Here is a 15,979-nt window from a genome sequence, read left to right as displayed (position 1 = left end):
CGGCCGTGCGGGGTCCCGGCGTCGGCGGCGCGCGCGCTCCCTCCTCTCAGAGAGAGGGCTGTGGTAAAAGCCGTCCGGAAAATGGCCGCCGCCGCCGCTGCCGCGCCGAGCGGAGGAGGAGGAGGAGGCGAGGAGGAGAGACTGTGAGTGGGACCGCCGTGGCCGCGGGCGGGGACCCTTGCCGGGGGGCGGAGGGTAGGGGCGGGACGTGGCGCGGGAGGGGCCCGCGGGGTCGGGCGACACGGCTGGCGGATGGCGTCCCTCCTCTCTACCCTCCCCCTCCCGCCGCCACCGGTGACGGCTCCCCCCTCGGCCCGTCACCCGCACTCGCGGTGACCGTCCTCGGCGCGGTCTCCCAGGGCAGCCTTCGCTTGGCGCCCCCCTCCCTCCCGCCTCCGGCGCGCATCCCGGCCCCCGGGCCCGCGGGCGCCCCTGTCGCCGGGGTTTTGCCTGTCGGGGCTGCGCGCGCGTCGTGCCCTTCTCGGGGCTTCGGGCCCGCGGCGTCGTCGCGCGCCCGCCGCCCCGGCCTCTCCCTGGATCGCGCTCTCCCCTCTCCCTCCCTCGCGCGCCCCCTCTGCCGTTACTCGGCCCCCCCACCGGCGCGCGTGCGCAGTCCGCCTCCCGTCGGGAGAGTGCGCCACAAGGGCTCCTGCGCTCTCACCCCCATCTCCAGGCTTTGCCTCCCCCTCCTTCTCGCCCATTCCATGACTTTCTGCCCCCACTGCGAGCGAGTCGGTCCACCATCTCCTTTTCTTTCTAGCAGGAGCAAGTAGGTGGGAATTATTGCCCACCCACCAAAGGGACTAGACATTGTGTTCCTGGTCCCACAACTCATCATAAAGAGGCGGTTATAGTTCCCATCAGGAGCCGTAGGTAGGGGACTGCGTGTCAGGGAGCACCAGAGGCTCTTCGGTGGGAGTGCGCCCCCAGGGTCTTTGGGGGGTTCCGTGGCCTCAGAATATGAGCGCCCTCCCATCCTCCCCGCCCCCCTTCGCCGGAGATCTTCCAGTTACATAAGTGGAGTGGGACATAGTATGTAACCGGCTCCTATGGTCCTGGAGCGCGCCCTGCTCAAGATCATCATTACGATGGGGGCAAGTTCATCGCATCGCTGTGGTTCCTGTCAATTGCCCCTGAAAGTTTATTTCCTTTTTAGTTTGGTTATAACTGAATCACCCAGACTGAAACTCAGGTGACTTTTACGTGGTGTGGCATTGTTTCTGTGGGTTTTGCCCTTAAGACTTAATGTCATCGTAAAGAGTCTAAAAAAAAATTGCTTTCACCGAGAAGACCGTTGATGACCTTGCTAAGTGGACCCGAGCCTGGGAAAGCTTGCTCTGGAATACCTACCTCTGTGGTGGTCGCCTGTGTCGTGAGTGTGTTCGTTGTGGATTGGTCACAGCAGAAATGGGCTCCACCACAAAAGTGATATTCCTGACTCATGGTCAGGCAGATGTGTGCTTTTGGTTCTTTTTCCAGGAACAGGAATGGACTCTGCAGAGCCATTCACACGTTGTGTCTCTGTTGTGTGGGATCAGTACCCCAAATTGTGAGATGGTAGGCTCGAATTCAGGGGGGTGGTTGGTGATGGTGGAAGCAAATCTAGCAGCGCGTGATGCCGAGTGGCTTAGACTTTGGAAGACTCTCACAAGTTTCAGGTGTTTTGTTATACTAGAAAAATGAAGCTTATTGGTGCCATGGTAGTAAAATTCACTGTTGTTAACAGGCAGTTATTGCGGAGAAATTTGGGGTTCGTGGCCAGAATTTTCATTTGGATCTCAGCGATTTCAGTTAACAAGATTAAGCTGACCTCTTGGGTATTTTGAAATATGCTAGATCCTTATGAAAACAAAAACGGTGTCTGGGTTTTTTTTTTAGGTCTTTTAGGAATTTCCACCAAGGATTTAGGGAATAGGCTTATTTATGGGTTTTTTTAGAACTTCTATTTCAAACTCCAGTCGAGAAGCCTAGGAAACACTTACTTTTATTTTCTTACCCGGACACAGAAGAACCGTAAGGGGCACAGCCAATCTAGTAGAGTACAGTCGGTTAAATAAGTTGCCACAGACACCGATTTGTGGCATGTCAGCTTCATGGCTGAACACTGAGGGACATTCCTATCCACAGACACACAAAGATTCCAAGGCTTGTGCATCTGAGCCTCTGATGTGACAGGATGAGGACTCTGCTTTGTTTTGCATCATTGGCAATGCGCTTGCCTCCTCGGGTGCCCCTCCAGTTAGCTGTCTGTCATACCCCCAGCCTTCTAAACAGCACAGGCTGCTTCCAGAGTATAGTTTCTTCGAAAAGTGCCTGGTGGCATCTGAACTCTGTATTCCGACAGCTTGACTCTATGGCTTTTTTGCTATTAGGGGCCTATCACACCGTCCTATTTCTTGTTACAAATGTGCCTGGGATGCTTGAAACCTAGAGTAGCAAGTCTTTATTTCACCTGATAGAGCATGATGTGCTCAAACCCTACTCCCCCTTTTGTGCTGTTTCCCTATTGGGAGGGTTAGAATACAATTTTGCATTCTATATGCAATCCCCAGTTAGAGTCATTGTTTCTTCTTTGCTCTGTTTCTATGTAGCCAAATCTAGATGGTGGGGAGGCACCCTGTGGAGTTTGGCTAGATAAGTCCAATATGATGTCACCCCCACCCGAATACTGCTTCTCCCATGTGGACATAGAATGAGAAGAGCAGAGGTAAAATTGTTAGTTCCTTACTCCAGTCCCGTTTCCACCGCTGATGTATCTGCCTGGGACTATTTGCATGATAAATGTGTGTCCTGGAACCTGTAATCTTTTCAAAAGGCAAATATCAGTGGACATCTTTTAATTGGTTAGGAGCAGTGTGTCCTAGGCCACTTGAGTTATCTATGAGAATACCTACCTCTGTGGTGGTCACCAGGAGAGAATCACAGAAAATGTTTCACGTTTGTAGTAACTACAGTTGACTTTTGAATGATGCAGGGATTGGGGGCCCTGACCCGCACCCCCAATGCAGGTGACAATCCACATATAACTTTTGACTCCCCCCAAATTTAACTACTAATAGCCTACTGTTGACCGGAAGTCTCACCATTAACATAAACAGTTGATTAATGTATTTTGTATGTTATGTGTGTTATATGCTGTATTCTTACGATATAGATAGTAAAGAAGACGTTATTAAGAGAATCATGGGGAGGAGAGAATACATTTACAGGACTGTACTGAAAAAAAATCTGCATATAAGTGGACCCGCATAGTTCAAACCTGTGTTATTCAGGGATCAACTGTAGTGTCTGTAGTGCTTTAAGTGCACAGGATTGGATGGGTGGGGGAAACACAGTCCTAGACTGGTGGTGAGTTCCAGGGAGCACAGCAGGACACCTGCTTGTTTTCACCACCCTCTGCTTTGGTGACGTGCGTGCAGACACAACCTGTTTTCTTCCGTAGAGCATTATTGCTGTTCCAACAGAAGGACCTTGTCCTCAATTTTTCTATACCAGCCTTCTCCAGTCAAATTGCCATTGTCACCACTGTGCCTTACCTTGTTTCCAGCAGGACAGATGTAAATGGTTTCTTCTTCCTTGGGCTCACTTACACAAAAGTTACGCTCTTATGCCTTTATCTGTTCTCTTCTGCCTTTCTCTTGCAAGGACCTTTTTCCTTTTGAAATCTTGATTCGCATGCCGTTACTAAGTACTTGGCTCTACCATTTTTGATGGTAGGTAATGGTGTTCGGGGGAACTGAATGGGAATTTGGCAGCAGGCAGGGTATCCCCACTCCCATAGCAAAAGAGGGGTGGTCATTCTCATGAACAAAGCCTTGGCCTTTATAATTTCTTCAAGGCACACTTATGTTGGGTCTGCTGGCATAGGAAGGTGTCCTCACCGTGGCTGTTTTGCAGTTACTCCAGATGTCTGAACTCTCAGGAGCAAGCCTTAGGAAGGGTTCACTTGTCTTCCTTGCCTAGGAGCTGGGAGCATCATATATAGAGACCTACAAATTACTGCTTTATTGGGTGTCTGTCTACCTGCTTTCATTTGCTGGCTCTTTTTTTCCATGAAACCGTGAGTTAATCAAAGATCTTAAAAATTTCACAGCTGGAAGGCACCTTAGTCCAGCTCCCTCAGTTTACAAGTAAAAAACAGATTGTGGCTGTGAGAAGTTGCGGCTTTGCCAGGGCCTCCCAGCCAGGGTACCAGTTTGATTTTTATGATATAGCTGAGTAGTACTGTTACCTTGACTTCTGGATTTCAAAGCATTCTATGACTTGACTATCTAAGGGAATTGTAAGGCCTCACTGCATCTCAACAGATAATTCTAGGTGGTATCCTGGTAGTTATAGACCAGTGGTAAAGACTTAGTTGGTGTTGCCCTTCCTCTGGGTTTAATTACATGAGTAATTGCTTGTGTGAATAGTCTCGAAGTCGTGTGCTCTAGGCTTTTTTAGTCTAAAGATAAAAGTGCTGCTCTTGGGCCAGTAAGGGTACCAGAGATTAGCTAATGTGGGGCGGTTTAGGTTTTAACAAGGAAATGATGGTTATATTGATGAAAAAAATGTGATGACAAAAGTCTTTTGAACATGTTCAAAAGCAAAACAGAAACTATCGAATTAATAACTTAGTTTGTTGAACATCACGATTTACTGATCTGAGAGGCTTAACAGTGATCGCTCTGAAGCACACGTGCGTATTTTGGAGGAGGGCTTTGGATCTCCCAGGGCGCTTGGTTTCTGTTGGTGCTGCTTTCTCTCTCTCTCTCTCTCTCTCTCTCTCTCTCTCTCTCTCTCGGGGTTAAAGCTCCTTTAAGCGATGTTACAGCAGCTCATTTCAAATTCAGCTGCTTGAAGAAAAAAAAAGGGACACTTTGCCTCTGGATTTTGCATGTTCTTTTTGGGATGACATTTTGATGTTGCATGTTCTGTTGAACATGTGTTCTCTCCCTGAGTATTTCTGCATGACATAGCGCAAGAAATACTTACCAGGGATCACCACTAACGGTCTGCTGTATAAAAGTGTCGAAATGTCCCTCAGAGGTGACAAGGCTTGTGATAGTGTTGATTTTAACACACACGAATCTTTATTTTAGTAATGTGTGTTATGTTCTAGTAATCGGTTTATCCTTTGTTTCTAGTAGGTAAGCTGGGAAATAGTATAGTACTTTGTCTATATGTTTATCTTCAGAATGTCCCAAATAGCCCTGGGAAAAAGGTCGTGCAGCACAATGGGGGCTTTCAACTTACGATTTTCTTTGTTTTAGGCTCCATAAAAATACAGACTCACCAGTTCCTGCTTTGATGTGACATGTGACTCCCCAGAATACATCTTGCTTCTGTAGACCAGCTCCAACAGGATTCCATGGTAGCTGGAATGTTAGGGCTCAGGTAAGTAACCTTCCTTTTTTTTTTTTTAGTATATGTCCTGGTTTGGCCATCTGTTTTTAAAAAAAAAAAAAAGGAAAAAAAAAAACAAGATGTACTACTCTTGGACAGTATAAAAGTACCCCAAAGACTAAAGATATAACTGTGCCAAACTGTGCCATATAATAAAAAAAAGTCACTTCCCTGAGCCCTGAAAGGTCAGTTTGGGTAGGGTTACTTGGTAGCCACAGCGTGATCTGGGGGCGGGCGTCAGATTAGAGCCGGAACTGGTGATCTGCAACTTCAGTTCACCTTGAAGCAGGTCAGCTGAGCTGAGAGCCCTTTGACTGAGCTCTTCACCTGCCACTGCTGCTGTCGCCTAGCGGTCTTCAGCATGGTGCTTTGTGTGCTTTGGTCTTGGGTAAATGACTTCCTGGTCAGTGTTAGTGCTCAGTGGGAAAACATGTTCAGTTATGGGGACTGGTGAGTGGTCCCCTAGAAGGACGGCCTCCTGAAAGCTGTCCCAGAGCAGCAGAGCCCATGGCTAATAAGGTGTGCACGGGAACTGAAGAGAGCACCCAGACACGGGTCTGGCTCTTGAGACTCTAGAGCAGAATGAATGTCTTTTGAAAAGCTGAGGATCTAAGCCAGACAAGGTCTGACACTCAGGTGCTCTCTCAGCCACACTTTGGGCCACGTTGGTACCATCGTGTGGACTTTAATTTTGTAAAAATTAGTGGTTCCTTAATTTCTCAACTGTCAGGCTCATTATCTCCAGCTTTTTTAAAATCAGTGGTCACTCCCCGTTTGATGTTTTGACACCTGGATTTCAAACATTCCATGTGGTAAGGCAGAACATACTAATTGAATTTTTCCGTTCTTTTCCTTAAGAAAAAATGTGAGTTTACACATATGCTGCCATTATGATTCCAGCTGAGACCCCCCCCCAGTAGCACTTTGTTGTGTCTCTCTGGTAGTTTCGGACGCCTCAGTCTAAAGCTTTATGGACATCCGTGACACAGCCTGTTTGGGGACTATGTAAAGGGCTGGGATTTGGGTGGAGGAGAATAGAAGGTGTGAAGGAGTGAAGAGCCTGGCACTGCCTGCAAGTCCCAAATTTGGTTCCACTTCTGATCCTGTGACTCAGATTGTCATTTCTCCTTGATTGCTGCGGGGTGTACTCTGGGCCCTGCTGACAGGACGTTCTTTGTGCACCACGTATTTATGCTGGTGGGAGTTGTGTGGCTGGCGCTTTGTGCATTGTCTCAGAAATTGCGTGGACTAAATGTCATATGGGCAGTGAATGGGTTTCTTCTGGTAGCTGTTAGGCCCGGGGGATGGTTTATGTTTTTAATAGTCTTTTTCTCAGATTATGAATGGATTTTATAAAACAGGCAGTGGTCACTCTATCTAGTTCCTTCTAAGAAATGTAAAAAATATCTCTTAGTACTTATGAGTGGGAAAGACACAGCCACTTAAGCTGCAAGAAACTTTGAAAGGAATTCTCCAAGGATAGAACCTGTGTTTAGTAGATAAGTGTTTGATATCTTGTTATTTTCCTTCTTTTAGAAATTATAAAAATAATGCATGCTTTTATGGAAAACAAACCATTTTAAAGCCTACCGTGTAAAAAGATGAAAGCTCCCTGTTAGTCTCCGTGCTCATTACCCAGAGTAACCACTATGAATGTAGATCCTTCTGAGTCTTCTCAGGCTCTACAAATATGCACTCTTTGTGTTTTTAACAAAATGAGGATAATATCATACATATTCCGCATCTATCCAAATCCACGTGATACGTTTCTTTCTGCCTCACTTCTGTTAAGTAGCAGTGTGAGCTGGTGCTGACTTACTGTCCTGCATTGTCCTCCTGTTGGTTTTCCCACTGGTTTGCTATTAAACATACTACTGGATTGAACTTCCTTGTGTGCCACTCTTTGAAGAACGGCTACCTAGGCTTGGAATTGCTGATGAGTGCCACCACATTGCCTTCCAAAATGGCTGTCTCAGTTCTCCTGACAGTCTGAGAAAGTACCGCTTCCTATACCCTCCCTGAATTGGATGCCCATCTTTTAAATTTGTGCTTCTTGGGTTATTACTGCGGCTGAACCTCAGTAATCATCAGCCATTTGTATTTGGTCTTTGTGAATTGCCTATTCATGTTCTGCATTTATTTTTCCATCAGGATGTTTCTTTTTACGGTGATTTGTAAGAACTTGTATTAAGGATAGTCTTTGTCGTCGTGCAGATGTTTTCCTACTTTGTCATATATCTTTTGATTCTCTGCTTGTCATGTTGCCGTATCCAATTTCTGTTATGTTTTCTTCTTTTGATTTTGTACTTAGAACGTCCTTTTCCCACTTAAAGAACGTGTGAATATTCGTCTATATATTTTTTCTTCCTAAAAAAACGTGAGGTACTGTATTGATATATACAAAAGAATCTTCTAGGTAAGTTGTCCTTTGTTTTTCGTATGGTTATAAAAATGCCTGGTTTTGTATTGAACATCGGGTAAGGATGGGATCGAGAGCCCACTTAGCCAGTCGTGTCATAGCCGCGTGGGGATTCGGTCAGTCATCTGGTCTTCACCTTTATCATATGTCGACTTCAAGTAAACAAACATCTCTTACTTTTCTCTTTCCGAAGTTTTTCTTTGTGAGACTTGATGGCAAGCCTGTCAGCAGATAATCATTTATTCATTCACCCAACACATATTCCAGGCAGGGGCAGTGTTGGGCCCTGCAAGTGCTGCCTTCTCCTTGACTTGGGGCAGGGCTCTAGGGGCTGCAGTGCCAGTGGCCGCGGCCGCAGCGCTCATTCCAGAAGACTCAAGAAAATAGTGGATCTTCACAAAGTAGGTTTTGGATCAACGAGGAGGAATCCAAAGGGTGTGTGCATGTGTGTGTGTTTAAAATTCTGACACAGAAGTTAGAGCTTAGGGTAGACTGAAACATAAGCATAGTTTGTTTTCTGTCTCATGTAATTGCGGGCTGATTTTCGTCTTGAATTATGATGAGGGCTTTTTGCTGTTGAAACAGTTCTATATTCGGCTATCTCGGTTGTGATGGAATAAAAGTTGTGTACTGATAAAAATGGTAATTTTCTTCTATGATTTTGGAGCATTTCTGTAATAGCTGATAAAAATAAAGTCAGGCTTTTGGTGAATATATTCTTAGGGGGAAAAGTGTAATTTTTTGCAGCTTGCATCATTTAAATCTAATAAATAACCTTAAAACTGAAGTGGAATCCTGGTTTGGAATGAGAAGTATTTTTTTACTTAGAGAAGGGATATGAACAACTTATGATTAAGGAAAAAGCTTCTTGTATGAGGCTGCTTTTTTCATGAATTTTAAAAATAAGTATATGATACAGAATGAGAAAGGTTGTATAAAAGGTTATGTGGTTAAAGAGCGCCTTGCCACCCTGTCCCCAGATATCCATTTCTCTCCCTGGAGGCAGCCATCGTTACCAGTTGTTTTTTTGTTAATCTCTGTGTGTATGCATGTATGTATGTGTGTGTGCAGTTTTTAAATTGTGGTAAAATCTACGTAACAGAAGATTTACCATTTTAGCCATTTTTAAGTGGACACTTCTGTGACACGGAGTACGTTCTTGTGCAGCCATCCCCATTATGCATCTCCAGGACCCTTTTCATCTTGCAAAACCAAAACCATCTCCATTAAACTGTAACTCCCTATTCCCCCTTCCCCAGCCCCTGGCAGCTACCCTTCTCCTTTTTGTTTCTATGAGATTGATTATTCTAGGTACCTCATATTATATTATATTTTATAATCGTGTTTATATATTTTGTGGGCATATGCACACAAACAAGGGTGTGTGTGTGTGTGTTTACACAAACAGTGAAATGCCATGCACATTTCCAAAATTTGCTCTTTATAGTGAATGTATCTTGGAGATTGTTTGCTATCAGTTTCTATAGAGCTGTATCATTCTTTTTAAGGGTTGCTTTACTAGTATAGAAGAAATTCCTAGAGATGGGGCTTGCTGGGTCAAGGGGTATGTGCATTTTAAACTTGGAGAGATATTGCCAAGTCAAGGGTGACCTTTTAATTGCATAGTTTTAAAGAAAAGACTACATATGAGGAGATGAGCACACGAATTTATGTCTGCAGTGCTATTTGTAGAGACTAGAGAGCTGTTAATTAGGCTAGGAAGAAATAATTTTTAGCAGTTAGCTCTAGAAAGCAAAACTTCGGAAGCTTCCATTTCATCAGATGTGACCTCATGTGAGCAGAGCCTGTGAGGCAAGACCCTTTACTTGACAAGGGGAACCTCAGCCAGTTCTCGTTTGTGAATATTGAAGAAAATGGAGCATTTTTATTTTGCTACTCAGTTGCAGTGGCTCCTTGGGACTTAGAGTTACAGGGTCTCCTGAAGCTGCTGGACCTTCTTTCTCATTTGTATTGTAATATGCATAAGGAATATACTGGAAGTATTCAGGACCAGAGTGCTGTTGCGTCATTCTCTTTGATACTTTATAGAGCAATACTTCATTAACTTACCCTATACCAATTGAGTGTCTATTCTGTCATTTACTGTACTAGACGGTACAGACTTCCACTATCCTCAGTGATCCTCTGATCTAAAGGAAGATACGGATTGGCAGACAGACGTTATTTACGAGGGGCCAAATGCTACGATGGAGGAGTACTGACCACTGAGGGAACACATCAACGTTAGAGAGGTCCCACCTAGACTTGAAAGTGAGATTGGGGAGGAGACTTCTTTGAAAAGTGACCTCCACGACCTGAACCATAAGGCAATATTAGCTAGTCCAGGAGAAGGTGGAACATAGGAGTGGGGGAGAGACCAGCATGCACAGAGGCTCAGACGAGAGAGAACTGTTGGGCTGGGCCTGAGGAGTTTGGAGAATGGAGAGGAGACAGGTGCGGCAAGCCAGGCCTAAGGGCTGGGAGCAGTTTGCAGAGTGTGCTGGTAGGAAATCAGACACACCACACCAGCTGTGCTAAGCAGGCTCTGCTTTCCTTCTAGGTCACACCCCATTCTGAGATGTTCCCACGCCCCAGAAGGCAGTGTAAGGAGCTCTGGCCATCCATCCTGTCCCCTTGCCATCCCCATGGCTCTGGAGGCCATCTGCCCTGAGCTGGCTTCCCACCCACCCATCAGGGCCCCGGGGCTCTCCCTCCAGGTCTCTTTATGGAACCTTCCTTCCCTCCCTCCACTTCTGCCCCAGGAGACCCATGAGGAGAGGGCTTCCCATTCTCCAGCACACTTCCTTCTGTGATACTCCATGCCGAGAGGAGGGCGGGAGCTTGTGTGGCGTGACCGTCCACTCTGGTGCCAAACTCACTGCTTAGTTCTTCTGATTTTTATTTATTATTATTATTTTTTACCAAGACTTTCATGGTGAAGAAAGCAGTGCATAATCAAGCTCACTCTGTCTTGTCAAGGGCCAGGTCCACCCTGATGAGCCACCACGGATGGCACTGCTGCGATTCCCACAAGCCTGGGCTCAGGAGGTTGGATCAGAGCCCTCTTTACCTCTTCTCTGTGTGGCTACTCCTTGGCCCTCCCTTAGGCCATCCTGACCCTCCCGTCTTTGAGGTCTTGCCTTCCTGCAGTCCTCCTGGCCCTCTTCCTCCCCAGCCTCTGCACTCTGCTCAAGCGTTAGCTACTCCGGTGCTTTCCACTTGGACCTCAGAAACGTTAGCGGTTTGCCCTGTTCACATCAGCCTCCTTTATGGAGCTCCATGTGACGGCTCCCGTGAAGTCCCGGGCACGGTTACACTTGCTTGCCCTGCCTCCCCGAGGTGGCCTGTCCTCCGCAGGTGATGGGGATGCTCTCCATGCAGGCTTTATGCTGCGTCACACGTGAGAATGTATAACGTTCAAAACTGTTTTTACAGGCTTGCGGGAGGGTGTCCTACTGGATGTGACATTCTGCAACTCGCTCTTTTCACTCGGTACTTGGCTTTTGAGTTTGGTCCGTGTTGCTCTGTACAGACCTTCATTCAACATGTCTCCTTGTGCTGTAGAAACATCTTTACAGCAGAAGCCCCACCAGAGCCCAGAGGGAGAATGGAATTTAGAGAAACGGGGATTGACATCTGGTTTATGTTTACATCCTTTGGTCCTATTAACCAAGAAGATATTTTTATTTCTTTGTTTGTGAAAGCTTTCCACACAAAAAAAGGCATCCATTTTCTAGATTTATTAATAGGGCAGTCCGAAGGTTTTATTTTTAGATTTGAAAGAAAGCAAAGCAGGCTTCTCAGATACGCACGTTTCCCTTTGTTCCCATCTTTGCAGCATTCCACACTGCTGCTAAAACACAGACGTGAGCACTTTAAAGCATGAGCTGACCTCTACATATGGATTCTTCTTAAATATTAAAGTATTTTGATTTCTTTGGGGCCTCTAGTGGTACTCAAGTTTTGATAGTACTTTGATAAGTTATATTTTAATTTTGTCTATACATATTCAATAATACAGTTTTAAAGTATAAATTTGTGTGTTTCTGGTTTTTGTGTTTTTGTAAACAGCAGAAGGTATCGGTCCATATTAGTGCTAATTTGCTCTAATATTTTCAGCTGTTTTTGGAATTGCACTTGGCAAAAAAACACAAACGTCTGCAGTTGTGACAGTTTGTCTTTTTGTTCCACTTAACTCCAGAATAAATAATTCTAGTGATTTTTTTTCTAGGCTGGTAAGAACATAGGAATGATTAAAGTCGTCATAATACTTAAGGAGTTAGGGAAAGTTGAAAAGTCTTTAAGTGGTCACCCTATAAAAAATGTTAATGTAGCTTGTACACAGCTGTCTAAAATTGCTTAGCCATTCTTCTAAGTTGTTTAAGACAAAAATGTAGTATTTATTAAGCTCTTTATTTTTTAATTCCACAAGTAATTTTATCATTGTGGAAAACGCATATGGAAATGACTGTGGAAATTCCACCACGCGGAGAAAACTGCCGTTACTGTTTGGTCTGTATGTTCTTAGACCAACAGTTCTGACTCATGGTTGAAAATGCACGGGTTCCGTAACCTTGGATGGGAAAAATACTTCATCTTGATTTTCACTAACCTCTCACTGAAAATTCAGTTTTCCTTCAATGACAAATGTAGGCCACAGACCATGGTAGTGTTAGGAGTACCTGTGACTTTGTCACCAGTAGAGGTGAAAGATGCTTTCGTACCACATTACAGTTACAGATATTTTGGAAACATCATTTGTCCTTATCATACTTCAAACTTAGGGTAGTTATTAGACCTAGGTGTTTAATGGCTTCCCAAAGAAGCACGTAATACTCCAGCACCATCTCGATGTGATAATTCATCAGTTTCTATGCATTTAATTTTATGCATTTCAAAACATTCTTCTGAGAAGGGTTGCGGAGAGCCAGACGGGCCCGCGGCAGAAGAAGGTTAAGAACACCCAGTGTGTATGTTACGCCGTGCGACTGCGGACATCGGAACTGCCAGCCCTTGAGTAGTCAGTATGTGGGGAAAAGAGTAAAGAAAGCCCTAGAGCACAAGTGCCAGGAAGGGAGACAAAATGGCATTTAAAGCTTACTTCAAACTATTCTGTCAAATATTTTTATGAACCCATTTAGTGTTTTTGCAAAATCCATGCAAAGTGTAATGCAACTAAAACTGTTTAAGAATGCTTAATACCACATAAATTTCTTGATAAATGATAGTCTTAAAGTTACCTTTGCTGTTGGCATTTTAAACATTCTTCTTGGGGCCCCTGCGTGGCTCAGTCGGTTAAGCGTCCGACTTCGGCACTCAGGTCACGATCTCACGGTTTGTGAGTTCAAGCCCCACATCAGGCTCTGTGCTGATAGCTCAGAGCCTGGGGCCTGCTTCGGATTCTGTGTCTCCCTCTCTCTCTGCCCCTCCCCCACTTGCACTGTCTCTCCCTCAAAAATAACCATTAAAAATTAAAATTCTTCTAGAGTCTTCCTTATGCACCCTGTGCATACGTACATACTGTTTTAAATAAATGGGATGATATTATAAATGTACTGTTGTAACTTGCCTTTTTTCCTCAGTGATGGGTTGTAGATATCTGTGTCAGTAAAAGTAGATTGATAACACCACCTTTCTCTAAGATGAAAATAACTTGTATTTACTAATTATAAAAATAATATCTGTTCAATGGAAATTTTTTTTAGAAAATAAAGAGGAAAAGTAAGAATTGCCCATAAATCTGGCATCTACAGATAACATCTGGGTAATGTCTTGACACCGTCATTTTTGATGATCACATGACATTTCATTGATGACTATGCCTCGATTTAATTTGGGGCATATCCATTGTTTATGTGTTTCCATTGCTTTGCTGGGTTCAGCTGTGTGCTGATGATTCCACTCTGTGCCTGCATATCTAGCCTCCCTCTTGAACCCCACATTGGATGGCCTCTTCAGTATTTCCACTTGAGTTCCTCAGACATTTCAAACTTAACAAGTCCCAAACAGTTCCCTTGCTTTTTTTTCTCCCCTCAAGTCTGCTTTTTCTCCTGTCTTTTCTAATTTTTTTTGATGTTTATTTTTGAGAGAGAGAGACAGAGCATGAGCAGGGGAGGGGCAGAGAGAGAGAAGGAGACCCAGAATCCGGAGCAGGCTCCAGGCTCTGAGCTGTCAGCACGGAGCCCGACTTGGGGCTCAAACCCATGGACCATGAGATCATGACCTGACCCGAAGTCGGACACTTAACCCACGGAGCCACTCAGGCGCCCCTCCGCCTGTCTTTTCTATCCCAGTAAATAGCATCAGTATCCATCCAGTTACCAATGCAGAATTCCAGGAGTTGTCCTTTGCCTTCTGTTCTTTCCCTTACCAGCGACTCATGTGGGGATCCGTGTTCAAAATGGACCTCACAGCCAGCCGCGTCTCACCACCTCTAATGCTAAGGCCTCAGTCCAAGCCCCAAGTCACCTCTGAATGGATGCAACGGGACTTTGGGTGACATTGAACAGCTTCCTCGCTGACACTCATGAAACACCACACATTTCATAGGACTATTTGTTATACTGACACTCAATTCTGAGTGACAGGACTGTTCCATATTTAGTAACTTTTTCATCTGGCTGATACAGTTCAGTTTAAATACTGAATTCCTTGCTGCTCCATGCCGAAGGATCTGCAGTTCATCAGGCTGTCCCCCAGCCATTCATCCCACGACGGAGTTAGGTGTCTCCAGTACCTCAGGCACTGTAGTAGGCAGGTGGAGACAGCTTGGTACCTTTCCTCGTGGAACTTAAGTTTGGCGAGAGAAACAGACTTAAATAATTCACAAGTAATTATGTAATTACAGCAGGTTAAGTGCTCTGAAGGCCAAGTGGCGGTGGTGGGGGGAGGGGTGGTTACTCACCATGCTCATGAGTAATGGGGGAACAGTGAAGCCTTGGGAGGGATAAGGAAACCTGTGCTCGGCAGGCAGTGCTGAAGCCAAGACTTGAGGGGTGAATAGAAGTGGGCAGGACACAGAGTGGAGGAGGGCTTTCCCAACTGGAAAGGGCATGTGTGAAGGCCGCGGGCCTGGCAGGAGCTTAGCCCTCTAAGGCACTTACAAAGCCCTGTGTGGCTGGAGCAGAGTTGGGGCGGGGCAGGTGGCGGTGATGCAGGCGGAGAGAGGTTGACAGGCGAGGTGCAGGATTTTTTGTGTTAATCTCAGAGCAATAGAAAACTACTGAAGAGTTAGGTGGTTTGGCGTTTGAGTTTTTATCAAAATATTACGGCCACTCAATAACAATATAACTCCTCAAAAGAGGTTATGGTGAAAACAACAGCCTACCCCTTCCCCTTCCTGCTCCACAACCCAGATAGGACAGCTTTTAACTGTTTCTACTTTCAGTTTCTTTGATGGTTACCTTCAAAATTAAATCATCTGCTTATCCATCTCTCTTGGTTTACCAACTTTGCAGAATTAACTCCCTGAAATGGAAGAGGATGGCTTAGCTTCCATCACCTCCCACGTTGAGACTCACACTCACGTTTTCTCTCTGACTCCGGACGGTGCTTCCTCTTCTGTCAGCTTGCGGCCGTGTGGCACTTCCCCTCTGTTAAGATGAGGATACTAGTGACCCTGCTCTTCCTCCCACCTTGACCTAAAAGCTATACTTGACCTGGGCACCTGGCTGGCTCAGTCGGTGGAGCATGCAACTCTCAATCTCGGGGTTGTGAGTTTGAGCCCCATATTGGTGTAGAGATTATGTAAAAATAAAATATTTAAAAAAATAAAATAAAAAATAAAAGCTATACTTGATCATATTCATTCTTACAATTACTAACATTTGTGCTCTGCCCTCCAACTACATCCACATGGTCGTAGGTTGATTCTAAAGTTGAACGAACACCTGTCAACATCCTTGACACCGTTACACGTACGTAAATATTGTTACCCTGAGGCTAAGTCACAAGTGCTAGGATTACATTCCCTTCTTTATAGGTCTGGAGTCACAGTCGCTAGACCACTCAAAGGAGAATGACCAAGCAAGGTAAAATGGATTCTCCTTTCTTACACTCCCATCACCTGCTTACAATCTTTGCCAGAATTTAACGTGCTTCATGTTTGGACCTTGGCCTTCTTGTACAGATCTTTGTTTTTCCCACTGTTTCTGATGGCCATTTGCTCTTCCTTAA

The 15,979-nt window shown here is 45.1% G+C and overlaps 1 protein-coding gene across 1 annotated transcript in view; it reads left to right on the top strand.

Moving 5' to 3' along the window:
* The window catches only part of MECP2 (methyl-CpG binding protein 2), a 67,867-nt gene continuing 51,888 nt past the window's right edge, over nt 1–15,979 (top strand). Inside the window, exons 1-2 of the mRNA XM_042975277.1 lie at nt 1–143; nt 5,253–5,376. Of these exons, the coding sequence (XP_042831211.1) occupies nt 5,351–5,376 (26 nt within the window). The 5' untranslated portion in view covers nt 1–143; nt 5,253–5,350. The remainder of the gene's footprint in view (nt 144–5,252; nt 5,377–15,979) is intronic.

This window comes from Panthera tigris, chromosome X (genome assembly GCF_018350195.1).
Source record: "Panthera tigris isolate Pti1 chromosome X, P.tigris_Pti1_mat1.1, whole genome shotgun sequence".
NCBI lineage: Eukaryota > Metazoa > Chordata > Mammalia > Carnivora > Felidae > Panthera > Panthera tigris.
This window is presented reverse-complemented; position numbering and strand designations above follow the sequence as displayed.